The sequence below is a fragment of the Scleropages formosus genome, chromosome 22 (genome assembly GCF_900964775.1).
Source record: "Scleropages formosus chromosome 22, fSclFor1.1, whole genome shotgun sequence".
Classification (NCBI taxonomy): Eukaryota; Metazoa; Chordata; class Actinopteri; order Osteoglossiformes; family Osteoglossidae; genus Scleropages; species Scleropages formosus.
The window spans coordinates 19,961,021-19,975,076 of NC_041827.1; the positions used below are offsets into that span (position 1 = coordinate 19,961,021).

The following is a 14,056-nucleotide window of genomic DNA, read 5'->3' on the forward strand; positions in this document are numbered from 1 at the left end:
TTGGAGAAAAATATCAGCTAAATGAATAAATGCAAGTTGTTAGAAGTGCTTCTTATCAGCCTGAGGTTTGAAAACAAAGCAGTTCCTTCTTAGTCGTGTTGGACAAGGTGCGTTAAAAAACCGTTCACTGTCTCTTCTGAGGGTGGTGTGATGGCGCAGCGGGTTTGGCCTGGTCCTGCTCTCTGGGGGGTTTGGGGTTCGAGTTCTGCTTGGGTTGCCTTGCAATGGACTGGCGTCCTGTCCTGGGTGGGTCCCTTCCCCCTCCAGCCTTGTGTCCTGTGTTGCTGGGCTAGGCCCCGGATCGCCAGCGACCCCGCTCAGGACAAGCGGTTTCAGACAGTGTGTGTGTCTTTTCTGAGGTGCTAAAGTGTATTTAAATAAAACCTTACTAAACCTCTGCATATAGACTGAATATGAAATACAGTTATGCATGTGATGTATCTGGTTTTCCTGTACAGTATATGGAAGCATTAACTATATGTCACATTTATTCATTTAGCTCATGCTTTTCTCCAAAGTGACTTACACACACACACACACACACACACACATTTTCTGAACCGCTCATGGGGAACCGGAGCCTAACCCGGCATCACAGGGCGTAAGGCTGGAGGGGGAGGGGACACACCCAGGACAGGACGCCAGTCCATCGCAAGGCACCCCAAGCGGGATTTGAACCCCAGACCCACCGGAAAGCAGGACCTGGTCCAACCCACTGTGCCACCACACCCCCCAAGTGACTTACAATGTTAAGCTAATTACAGTTATTTACCCATTTATACAGCTGGGTCATTTTACTGGAGCAATTTAGGGTAAGTACCTTACTCAGGGTACTACAGCTGGTGATGGGGTTTAAACCTGAGACCTTTGGATCCAAAGACAGCAGCTCTAACCACTACACAACCAGCTGCCCCATCACAAAACTGCAATAACAGATGAAGGAATATTAAAAATAATAAGACATTTTTGTTTGTCGACGCAATCAGTTCAATAAGCAGCGATGCAATTCACACCTTCACTGCACTACCTCTCTCATTAACCAGGGGACGCTATGGGCTTCACCGCACTGGTTTTCCAGTAGGCTGTCGCTGGAATTAACCACATGCCCTTCTGTGATCCCAGGATCTGCAGGGTATTTCAATCCCATCAGCAGCAACAACTGGGGGCTGATACAGCAGATGCCTCGCTGCTCCTCTCTGGGGAACATCAGCATGTGATTCTCACAGCTAATTATTTTGTGTGCTTATAGGCCTCCATTCCCTGGGCTGTCATAAAAAATGTGCATCTAATTTACCACGGTTACATTAAAACCAGTACGAGGCCCCTGGTAAGCGAGTGACACCTAGCCCGAAAGGAGCCCCTTCTGGGTTTAGAACTGGGTATGAGTTTCCTCTGCCAACTCCTGTTCTTTTTTAAAAAGGAAATTATTTTCTCATTTACTGAAGGCAGTTCCCAGCTTCGTAGGTATAGTGAAAGAAATCACGTCAAAGAAATCTTACACTGACATGGCATTTATTCATTCCATCCAGCCATCCATCCATCCATCCATCCATCTTTGCTAGGCGCCATTTGGGGTCGTGGTGGTCCGGAGCCTATCCGGGAATCACAGGTGCAAGGCCAGGGGTTCAGGGGTTCACCCTGAAAGGGAAACCAGTTAATTTATTAATTTCTAAAGCATGCAACCTTTGGAAAACCAATGCATAGTACCAGTGTTCACCTTTCAAAGCTGGGAATTATTTTGGGAATAAAATGTGTTTTACATATTTTTCCGCACTTTTCTTTGTACTCACTGTACTTTCTGTGGAAGCACAGAGCGTTCAGGTAGTCAGGGGCGCCAGTCCTAAGTTTGATTAATATCCACTATTTGGGGGTACCTTCATTTTTGCTTTTAATTTCCAAATCAATTTTCTGCTATCGTTCTGTATGAAGGCAGCAAGAAGATGAGTACTATGTTACTTTTGCGATTTACAGTGACAACATATTAATCATGTATTTGAAATTGTTATGAAGCAATACAAGTATCTAAGAAATGGGCATACAGTACACATTTTTTGCAATTATTCCCAGAGACAATGTTCCCTACTTCCTCTTGAAGACATAGTTGTTCATAGAGAAACTATGAGTATGACGCTGCGCTGAACGAGTCTGCTTTTGAGACAGATGTCCGCTACTCGACGCACGCAGCGAGGAGGTGGGCGTGTTGCGTGAGAACGGTCCCATGCGGAGGCACAGAAATCTGCGTGCGCCGATCTTACGGCACATACGGCCGCGAATTCCTGCGCACATTTTCCAGGGAAGTCTGGGGCAATTAGCGGAGTCCGGGGAGCGGTCTGCCAGTCGGAGGCTCCGCGTTCTCCCAATGACGAGCTGAAGCGTCTCCGGCGCTCGGACCCGCAGCCGCGATCTCGTGCCTTCCGCGTCAAACCCATCATGGGCTTCGAGCTGGACCGCTTCAAGGGCGCCGTGGACCCCGACTTCAAATGCAACTTGTGCAACAAAGTTCTGGAGGAGCCGCTCACCACCCCGTGCGGCCACGTCTTCTGCGCCGGCTGCGTGCTGCCCTGGGTGCTCCAGCAGAGCAGCTGCCCGGTCAAGTGCCAGCGCATCAGCGCGAGGGAGCTGAACCACGTGCTGCCCCTGAAGAACCTCATCCTGAAGCTGGACATCAAGTGCGACAACCACGCGCGCGGCTGCGACAAGGTGGTCAAGCTGCAGCACCTGGCCGAGCACGCGGAGATGTGCGACTACTCGCCGGCCAGGTGCCGCAACAAGGGCTGCAGCGAGGTGCTCAACCTGAAGGACATGGACGCGCACATGCGCGAGACGTGCGAGCACCGGCCCGCGGGCATCTGCGAGCAGGGCTGCGGGCTCACGCTCACGCACCGCGAGCTGCGCGCCGAGGAGGGCCACTGCTGCGTGCGCGCACTGCGCGCCAGCAACGGCGCGCTGCACGCGAAGCTGGCCGCCCTGGAGCGCGAGCTCAAGAAGCAGGCGCTGCGCGCCGGCAAGCGCGAGAAGGCGCTGCTCGCGCAGCTGGCGGCGGCGCGCGCCGAGCTCCAGGTGACCGCGCTCAAGTACCAGAAGAAGTTCACCGAGTACAGCGCGCGCATCGAGTCGCTCACGCGGAGCCTGACTCCGCACTGCAAGGTAAGATGCGGTACTACGGTCTCCGGACCGGAGGGGCGTTTTGAGGTTCGCGGGAGAAACCGCCGACCGCGCGCAGGGAGGAGGGCTCGAGCCGAGACGAGTCGTAGTCGTTTCCCGCTCCGGAGATGTCCCTGCCTGGCTGATGATTCCTCACAGCCGCGGCTGTGTGTGTGTGAGGTAAAAAACGGCGCCGTATTGAAGAGTTCCGGCGGCAGCACTGAAACTTGAGGAGAAATCCAGTGAGTCCGAGGAGATGGGACCCCCTCAGAAAGTTCGGTTCCTCAGTACAAGGTAAGAACAGGAACGCGCGGCTGAACGCTGAGGTGACAGCGGCGCTCGAGTCCCGGCGGAGAAGGAAGGAAGACTCACTCGCTCACTGTGCTCCTCAGCGCAGGTCTCGAGCGCGACCGTCTCTCTCTCTCACTCAGGCGGCAGCGCAAAGGTCCGGAGAAATGAAATGACTGCGAACAACAATGTTTCTCACGACGAGGAAAGAAGAATGTCACCGCGGGGAAGCTTCGGAACGTCGGGAGAAAAGCAGCAAGCACTGAGTGAGGGGCCAAGGTCGTGGAAGGTTCTGGTGGCACAGCCGCCTTCTCCTGACAGGACAGCAGTCCAACCTGAGGAACCTCAGTCAGGCAGAGTTCCACGAGCCATTCCTTCTCCAACTCTGCTGCTTCTACCAACCTCATGGCAGTTCTAACACAACAGCAACTTAAAACCGTTCCTGCAGTACAGCCTGTATCATATAGTATGTAGTACATATCGTACTATAGTACAATAGCATAACAGTTCAAGCTACTGCCTGATCCAAAGGTTGCAGGTTCGGTTCCCACCCCCGGCTGTTAGTATGATGAGCAAGGTTCCTACCCTAAAATTACAAGCTATGTAAATATATATATTATATAGGTGAAGAATTTTAAGCACCTTTGTAAGTCACTTTGGAGAAAACCATCACGTAAAATATAGAATACTTCCTTCATACTCCATAATGACTGTTATCACCACTCCTTACTTTGTTTCTATGTTCCTGTGTCTTTCGTGGTTTTGCTCGCACCTTGTTTTCGGTCAAAGCCGCACGGTTGCTTTTTTAAATCCTCTCTGCGTGCCCTTTTATTTATAGTTTTCACTTTGTTTTCTAAGCATCAATAGTATTTTTGGACGCAGTGGCCCAGCTCCTTTCTGGAAGATGTCGACTGAATGATCTGTAGCTGGACCCCAAGTGTCTGGTTTAGGGTGCCTGTTTTTATTCGTTTTAAAACTTGCTTAAATGCAATTTCCAAAGCAGAGGGGCTGCTGGGAGGTTCCGTATTCTCATTTTTATATATTTTTGCTTTCTTCTCCCCTTCTCATCTTCTCTGGAGGTATGTCTGTCAGCTGCAGCTCAGGCCAGCTGGCAGTGCAGTGTGTGTGTGTGTGTGTGTGTGTCTGTCTGTCTGTCTGTCTGGGGAGGAGGGGATTGGGGGGCAAACATTTACAGCAGGTCTGCACACACACTCACCAAAATCCCAGGCAAGTATTCACTACCGAAATTCTGAGTCTTTTCTGCACAATACAGACGTTTGCTGCCGATCATCTTTCTTCTGAACTGCATGGTTCCCAGCTAATTACATTTACATTTATTCATTTAGCTGACGCTTTTCTCCAAAGCGACATACAATGTTAAGGTCACAATTATTACAGATAATAATGAAAAGTTCATACAAATTATAAGGGTTTTTTCTGCAGAACATTTGAATTATTATTGTTAATTAATTCATCTGATGCTTTTCTCTGAAGTGACGTACAATGTTAAGTTTGTATGCTAATCCTATTAGTGATTTACCTGTTTATACAGCAGGGTAATTTATTCTGTATCAGTTCATGCTAAGTACATTGATCTGGGGTACAGTGCAAGCAGAGATATATTGGTAAAAGTTGGAAGTTTATGCACTTTTAAGATTAGTTTATTGGGCAATATGGAGGGGGCTAGTGGGGAAATGTGGCCATCTATGTTCTCTGTCTTCAGATTCCTCCAGTGCTGGTGTTTTTCTTTGACTGTCATTATCCCTGTGAGTCATCTGAACGTGTGACTCTCAGTCTGAACTGTCATTTTCAGCTAGCTGCTGCTGTGCCATGCAGCTGTTGAATTCTTCTCTGGTTGGCCTTGGGGTGCTTTCAGGATTTAAGCACATTAACACAAGGAATAGTGAACTACTAGAACACTGTGTGGGCAGTTACATCTTGAACAACCACAAGAAGAGAGCAACTTACATTTACTCATTTAGCTGATGCTTGTCTCCAGCTTGTTTGCACTGGTAAACTGCCTACAAATATTTACCCATTTATACAGCTGGGCAGGTTTTTACTGGAGCAGTTTTAGGCTAAGCACCTTCTTCACAGGTACTACAGCTGGAGGTGGGATTCAGACCAGCAACCTCTGGGTCCAAAGGCAACAGCTGTAACCACTATGCTATCAGCTCCCTGCTCCAAATTCTGGACAAAGATCAGAATGGATAGATATACACATATAGGGCAACACCGTGGCACAGCGGAAAGCACTGGTGCCTCATAGCTCCTTGGCTGTAAGTTTGGACACAAGTTGTTTGAATGCATCTCAGTCCTTGTAGAATTTGCATGTTTTCCTCATCTTTGTGTGCATTTCCTCCCAGTGCTCTGGTTTCCTTCCAAAGACATATGTCAGCTGGATTGGTGACTCAAAACTGCCCGTAATGTGTGTCATTGAGTGTGTCTGTGTTTGCGGTTTGATGGACTGTTGTCCCATCCTCCCCTTTCCTTACCTTGCACCCCCCCTGAGATTCTAGGATAGATTGTGGACAACCATGACCCTATATTGGGGAAGTTGTTGATTGATTGAAAATGGAGAAAATATATAGAATATGCATTACTATATTTGGTTTGATATAAACCCTTCTCAAGCTGTCTTGAATGAAAATCAAGCGAGAATTTTTATATATCCATATACTTACATCTACACATGTAGTCACTAATAGATCAAGATGCATGTTGACCTACTTGTGTGTGAAACCACACGCAACTTGAATGTATGCAAATGTGGGTTAAGGGGTTTCTTCCACTTGAACTTGGTGGCCCAGAGAACTGGGACACTTAGAGTGTAGTGTCCAGGTAACTTTTTAACTTTCCTCCAGTTAAATTTCTGAAGTTGAGCCGATTTAAAAACAACAGCGGCCACGTCCCACTGGTTCTGTGTATCACTGGGTGTGAGAAACCCACCTTTTCCTCTAATGGCACCAAGGCTTTGAGAGCCCTTCTTGCAAAGCTTAAGAGAGCAACCCTTCATCCAGATAAATTCCTTCTCAAGGAATACGTGTCCCTCATAGTGGCCGTAAATCAGTGCGATACACACACAATGGAAACAGATGCTGTATCTTCTGAGCGAAGGGTAACATTTTTCCTTCGTTCATTTTCTGGAGAACCTTCAGCAGAGAGAAAAAAGGGCACTTTGTGAACCTTGCAGGAATCTCAAAGTTTACTGCCATTATATCGCATTAAGAAATGGTTTGACCTGATGCACACGGTGCAGGTTTGGAATCCACACACAGGGCCTCTGTGTTCCTCCCCACTGCGTTGGTCAATAAAGCGCTTGTTAAAGCGCACATGTTCTTTAACCATTTCATCTTTTGACTGTGAGCATCTGAGCCTATTTAGTCCGTGTTTTTATTTTTCCTGCGGTTCAGTGACTGTAGCAGTGATGCATGTATTCAGCACATGATTACGTCTGACAATTTGTCGCCACGTCTGCACAGTGTTTTTGAGCTCTCTGTATCCTACATGCAGTAGTTGGATAGTAGTTGCAGTATCTTGGAGCCCTGGTAGTGTTGGTAACAGCTGCGCATATTTTTAGTGTTTTAATAACAAGATTCAGGTTTGTTTCTCTGAACACATTATGACTGTTATGCTGTTCTATCTATGCAACAAGCAACAAATGAGATACAGGGCATATCCCCTTTTCCTATTTGTTTCTTGTTTTATTGCATGCTTTTTTAGAAATAAATTCTTCTTTAAATTTTTTGCTCGAATGATCTTCCCCATTATAGGAGACATTTTGAGGTAATTGGACTGTGACATTTTTTAATGTGCAAAAGTGGAAGAAGGAGGAATTTAAGTCTTTTATATGCATCTTTGTCCCCCTAGAAAAAACATTTCCAACAGAATGATTTTTCAAATTATCCATGGAAAGAAAGAAGCTGAAGAGAGAGCCAGAAAAAAAAAATCATTATGTGGATGATGTGGTTCCTCAGAGGAATGGGGGTTTTTTTGAATGTTTTCTTTTTCTTCAGATTTAGTCAAGCAGTATGAACAGGATTTGTAGGTGGAGACTTCAGTGCACATGTGGCAGAACCAAGGGGAAGGATACAAGTGGAATTAATGCTCGGGGGGGGTTGGGTGGATGGGTCTTGGACCGCCGTGGTGTTGCTACAGAGACTGCTACCCCTCTGCTTGGCCAGGCGGGGGTCACCAGTGAAATGATGCGTAGACGTCTGACCTTTTTTTCCTGGATCAAACTGGGTGTCTTTCCCCTCTGGCTACAAGAAGGGGAAAAAACTCCACGGCAAACCAGTGATGGGTGGCTAATTTTGCTGAGAGCGACTGGTCGTCAAACATGCTGTTGCTTAGCTTCTCAACAGAAGGCGCCGAGTGGAAAAATGACCCCAAAACCACCTGTCCCGTGGCCCTTTGGGTCTGCTGACCACGCCATTGTCTGTGGAGATATTGTGCTCACCTGCTATCATCTCCTGCATATTTCTTCCCAAGAAGATGCAACATCTGCAGAAATATTGAGAAGGCCTTTTTCATTTAATATATCGTCACTGTGACAGCTGACCTTTTCCTAACGGTAAATGTTGGCCCCATGAAATCAGTAATGCGCTATAAATAATTTTCATGATTTAAATATTTTAACCATTGGTTTTCATTCTCAATTAGACTTTTACGGGTAAAATGAGGCAAACTTTTTAATTCCAAGTTGCCCCCCTGAGGGTGTTGCACAGTTCAGATAAACACTGTCATTTCTTCCCAATTACATATTTATTTGCTGCTTCAACTTGATTGAAAGAAATTGCAGGGACCAGAGAACCTCCTCCTTCCGCAGAGCTCTTAACACAGCTTGTGCGAGAAGTTCACCTAGTTTGTGACTGAACACAAATTGCTGTAGGATATAAAAAATTAAGCTCCTGTGGCTAATGATGAACTTTGCTGTATGTCTCAGATGGACACAGTACAAGTATACGTCAGTCAAATACAGATGCCTCTCCTGTTATAACAGAAATCATCCTGGGCCACCACTTTTTACTTAGAAGGGTACCTTAAAACTTGTCGTAAGTTCACTTACTTTACTTTGACTGTTAAACATGAACATTTGCCCTCAGCCAGCATGTCCAACATGACATCCATCACCATTAATCTATTACCATTAATCTAATGGTAATTACCATTATATTAATGTATATATTTACATATTATGCACTGTCCAGAATATAGAGATCCCTTTCTCATCAACCCCTGCCTCTGTCAGGAAAGGTTTATGGTTGGTGTAAAGATACATACTGAGGTGTACATGAAGCATGAGGGTTCAAGATGCTAAAAAGCACAGTGGCTTGTTGTATATCAGGTTCTTTGAGGGCCATCTAGTTAGTGGAGCGCCTTGAAGATCCACGGGACATACCTGTCAACAATGCCAGTGGTGATGGTTGACGGGGGCAAGGTGGGGGTGGGGTTGGAGGGTGTATATATGATGTCGTTATGATGCCAGTGGAATGGCGCCAGTGGACGAGTTAAGATATTAACCAGTTAAGAATTAAGCCATGAACCACCTGTTCTCTCTCTGTTTGCAGGGGGGCGAAATGATGAGCATCAAAGCTGTCCTCCATCGGGAATCCGGATCTCTAGGATTTAATATTGTTGGCGGTAGACCGTGTGGGGTAGGTTGAGAAAAGAAATGCTTATGTTGATCTCACCTTTGTTGGTCATGATCCAGGACATACATTCCCACAGTTACATCAAAGTTTTTTTTTTTTTTTTTTTTTTTTTTTTTACCCCCCAAATACATATGTTGATTTTATATAGACAGGCCACATAAATCAAGGATTTATGGCCTGTTGCATTGGTTTGGGTTAGTGGAATTGGACTTCAGGTACCATGTACAAAGTACTATGACATTCTTGTCTGAGTGTTTCTCCACAGACTATGAACAAAAACAATAGATAGTACTGCACAAAAACAAACAAATAATGCCAGTGTCAATAACAATAAATAGCGAACTAAAGATGTAATACTGAACAAAAATCTGGGTTTACATTTTTTTTTTTTTTTTTTTTTTTTGCTTTTTGCCAAAGTGATTTAGTGTTAAGCTACTACCAATCAGTTACCCATTTTTGCAGCACAGTATATTTTTTAATTGTCAATCCAGTTTAATTACCTTGATCATGGATACTACCGCAGCAGTTGGGTTGTTGAGTGGAACAGATCTGTGTATCAGTTTTTTTTTTTTCCCCCCCTGCCTTTGTATCCATGCTGTTATAGAAGGTTTTTCAGTAGCTCTCAGCTTTTCTCTTTCTCTCCATGCTCGTATCACAACGGGAGCAATCCGGGTCCATGTTACCCAGCATGCCGCAAAGTATTGGTATGTACAGTACAGGAGCAGTGTCAAGTGTGGACTCTGGTGTGTCTGAAGAGAGCATTGAAGTGGTTTCTGACATCAGTTTGAGGGGCTCTTGGGTTCAAAAATATCATAAGAAACATGTGTGAAGAAATATGTCTTCCATACATGGAGCTGTTGCTGGCTGCCTATCTGAGATGCCATCAAAATACCATCCATGGTGTTTGTCTCATAGGGAATGGGCTGTGCTGTTTTTAATAGCCCCACTGGCGCACACTGTCACAGGGGCGTGGAACAGTACAGTAAAAAAAAAAAAAAAAACGCAAGGACCAAATCTCAGACCTCTCCTTTCTTCCGCTCTGTGAGTCTTTAAACTCTGACCAAGTCCAGTTGCAGGCTTCTTTCTCAGGAGCACTGTGATGTGTGAAAATCTGAGTCTTTTTTCCAACATGCAGTTGTCTTCAGAATTGCTTTAAGGAAAACCACTATTTGCAGAGCTTCTTCATGCCTATATCCGTTACTGCTGACATCGCGGCGCTCTTTAATTATAATTAATTATTTATTCTTGTAGCGAATGCTTTTCTCTAAGGTGTTTTACAATTTTTGGTGTACACTAAACTAGTTAGAATGATTCACCCATTTATACAGATGGACTAATATTTACAATATCAACTCAGTATACCTTGATGAAGGGTAGTGAAGCAAGGGGTGAGGTTTGAACCCCAGTCCTTCAGATTTCAAAGCAGTGGCTGTAACCACTACGCCACCTGCAGCATAGAGGGCTCCCAAAAATGATTTGACTGTGTGAATCATAGAGTGGGCAACAGCTGGAGTGTGCCCTGTCTGGGCACAGTGAAGCCATTGCATCACATGCACACCAGGCCACACTGTGACACCCCAACACACTTGGGAGTGTTTCAGGGAAAACAATCTGGCAATAAAAGTGGAGCAGCAGTGTAAGTTGGGGAGGGAGAAGAATGATACCGCCTTGAAGGAATTAATTACAGAGTTTGTAACTTGACTTCCGTGGTTTCCGTTCAGATATATGGTGGAGAGCAAGATTAACACACACCACTGTCAGGCAGATGGGTGGGAAAAAGTCTACAAGTGAGGGTTTGATGTAGTGCAAGAGGGAGGGAGGGAGGGAAGGAAGTAAAGGGTAAAAGAGCAGTATCACATTTGCTATGTCTCTCCCGTCCACTCCATACCAGGTCATTGGTTCTCTGCCAGCTGACTCGCATATAGCGCCTGTCCCTCTCTATAGCTGTTCTACAGCTGCTGTGCTGTGCCCCTTCTGGAACTCTTTCCACAGGTGGATCATCTGGCTCCATGGCTGCTTGCTTGCACCTGCAGCCACTTGCCCATAATTTTATCAGATGCTGAGCCCCCTTGAACCACTCAGCACCCATCACAGCATTGTTGCCTTTTGTAAGGGACTGTGTGACCTGCTATGCTGATTCACCTCATAGTTTCATAGATTTATTTTTATTCCCTTAGGACATACAGTAATTGGCTGCGCAGTGTGGTTGGAGAGGAGTGGTGTTAGTTGCGGATAAGATCAGTTGAGCTACTTTTTCCAACAATAAGGACAATTTTGTAAATTCCAGATCTTGAGTTGGATCACGCTGCCGACACTCTTTTCCTTTACAGGATGAGGAGGGGTCTAACGAGGGAATCTTCGTGTCTAAGATTGTTGAACATGGACCTGCGAACAAGGACAGCGGTCTTCAGATCCACGACAGAATCATGGAGGTATGGAGTAGGTTCAGCCTCTGTTTGCAAAAGATAGCCTAGACAGGAAATGACATCATGGGAAGGGTAACGCAGAGCAGGGGCGGAGCTTTGTCTTCTCTGTCTGCATGCTTCTTGCATGGAAATTGCAGAGCGCTTGATCTGGCCATCCAGGCTTGGGGCAATGTGTTGTCTAAATATAGACTCCAGATGTGTCTGATTGTCTTTGCAGTCCTGCAGACAGAACCCTGTGTGGCAAGTAGCCCATTAAATATCTTCTGACAGCTGCGCAACTGCTTTTCCGACAGACACTCCAGCTAAAGAGCATGGGTTGAATTCGGGGGGGTGCTTTAAAGTGTTACATTTAGAGACATTGCCCCAGTCCAGCAAAGCACAAGTCGAGGACAGCTCAGTCTTCAGTGCTAAAACCTGTAAATCTGTCCACGTTCTGTCATTCTCCATCAATTAAGATGTCAGATTCTACACAATGAAATATGCACTAGTCATATAATAGCAGATAATACATGGGTATCATATTTGAGCGGTGTTTTCACTGAAAATGTGGATGACAACAAAGCGTCATCATTGCATCTTTGCTCCATTTTTACAGGTTAGAGGAGTGGTTCAGATGATTAAAATCATTTTCTATGGTGGTTTAAACACTGACAAGTTCAGGAATTTAATGGCTTCAAACTGCCAATGAATCTTCAGCTGAATGTCTACAGTGAGGCTGTGCTGTAGTAAACAGTTGCTGCTTTTGCCTCTGGGGTTATCTCCTCGTTAACCTGTGATTTTCAGTCTCTGTCAGGTATTTGGTTCAGCATCTGCACTGGTCTGAGGAGAGAGGGCAGTCGAGGGACCATAGAGCTAGAGATGTCCATACTGGGTGTTCATGATCCAAGTGTAACTTGTGTTTGTTGCAAATTTGCCGTTGAAGAGTGTTCTTACTGATGAGGTTGAGTTGAAGCAGCAGCTGAAATTTGGCAGAGTCTTGAGGCCATGATGTTCCAAGCAATGTCACTGTACATTGACAAGGCTTTTGCATATTTGGGCCATGTGCGTGGTGCATTTGTTTATTCATGGTTTTTAAGCAAGATGTAGGGTTAAATAATATATGGTGGAATCTGGAGCTATTCAGGGGTTTAAGATAAGATATGGCTGTCCCTCCTGTTGTAGTTAATTTTTTCTGTTCTGAAGAAATCCACTGAAAACTAACATGGTTATTTTACTTGCTTGATTATGTGCAAATTATTTCCTTGTAGGGGTGCGGTGGCGCAGTGGGTTGGACCGCAGTCCTACTCTCCAGTGGGTCTGGGGTTCGAATCCCGCTTGGGGTGCCTTGCGGCGGACTGGCGTCCCGTCCTGGGTGTGTCCCCTCCCCCTCCGGCCTTACGCCCTGTGTTGCCGGGTTAGGCTCCGGTTCCCCGTGACCCCGTAAGGGACAAGCGGTTCTGAAAATGTGTGTGTGTGTGTGTGTGTATTTCCTTGTAAAAAAACTTAAAGGAAGCAGAAGATGTTCGTTCAGTCATGCGCCCATTATCAAAAATGCATTGTGGAGTGAGTGTCTAGAGTCTATCCTAGAAGTGTACGTTGTGATCAGGGTACATCCTGGATAGGACTCCAGTCCATCACAGCGCAATCTCACATGCTCTCATTCACTCACTCACACTACAACCAATTTAGAGTCACCAATTTACCTGAAACCTATGTCTTAAGACTGTTAGAGAAACACCTGGAGGAAACCGAAACGAACATGAGAAGAACATGTATCTCCACACAGACAACATTCAAACCTGCAGACAACATAAAGGATGGTGTGGTCAATATGTGGTCTTATTGTACTAATCTGGACAGTCTAACACAAAAAAATTACTATTTTTACCTCCAGTTCTCTAATGGGAAAATGGTTTTATTGTGGTATAATACTGTACAGTGTACTCAAGGTCTACTTTGAGCTTTAGCCTATAGTGGTAGAATAAATAGTTTCAAATACACACACACACACACACACACACACACACACACACACCATCTGAAATCGCTTGTCCCATATGGGGTTGCGGGGAGCCGGAGCCGAACCCAGCAACACAGGGCGAAGGGGAGGGGAGGGGGGGACACACCCAGGACCGGACACTAGTCCGTCGCAAGCCACCCCAAGTGGGACTCAAACCCCAGACTCACTGGAGAGCATGACCCGGGCCAACCCACTGCGCCCCCTCTAGTTTCAAATAACTCAGCTTAATATTAAATAAAAATTTAATTAGGAGAAAAAAACTAAAATGATTGCCAAAAGCCTGGCAGCAATTCTCGGTGTTCATCGTTCTACAGTACACACCCAGGCTTCCAGCTCCACCATCTTCTTGTGCATCTTTGGTTTGGGGCAAGAAACAAAGTGGGAGCTTGCATTTCTCAAATGCGTGTCACTGGTTTTGTCCTGGTATGATCGCCGCTCGGTCAGCGGATTCTTCAGTCTAAAGGCCTTCTGCTATACTTGCTTGTACATACAATACCCAGAAAGCATACTGAAGTTCATGCGCAGCATGCTTATAATTTTGATAA

General features: G+C 45.7%; 1 protein-coding gene across 2 annotated transcripts in view; it reads left to right on the forward strand.

The window, feature by feature from the left end:
- Positions 1–2,074: 2,074 nt before the first annotated feature.
- Positions 2,075–14,056, forward strand: part of pdzrn3b (PDZ domain containing RING finger 3b) — a 96,692-nt gene continuing 84,710 nt past the window's right edge. Inside the window, exons 1-3 of one of the 2 annotated variants that reach the window (XM_029247705.1) lie at positions 2,075–3,147; positions 9,003–9,089; positions 11,417–11,518. In XM_029247705.1, coding sequence (XP_029103538.1) covers positions 2,431–3,147; positions 9,003–9,089; positions 11,417–11,518 — 906 coding nt within the window. In that variant the 5' untranslated portion in view covers positions 2,075–2,430. The remainder of the gene's footprint in view (positions 3,148–9,002; positions 9,090–11,416; positions 11,519–14,056) is intronic. The other variant, XM_029247706.1, reaches the window with a different exon arrangement.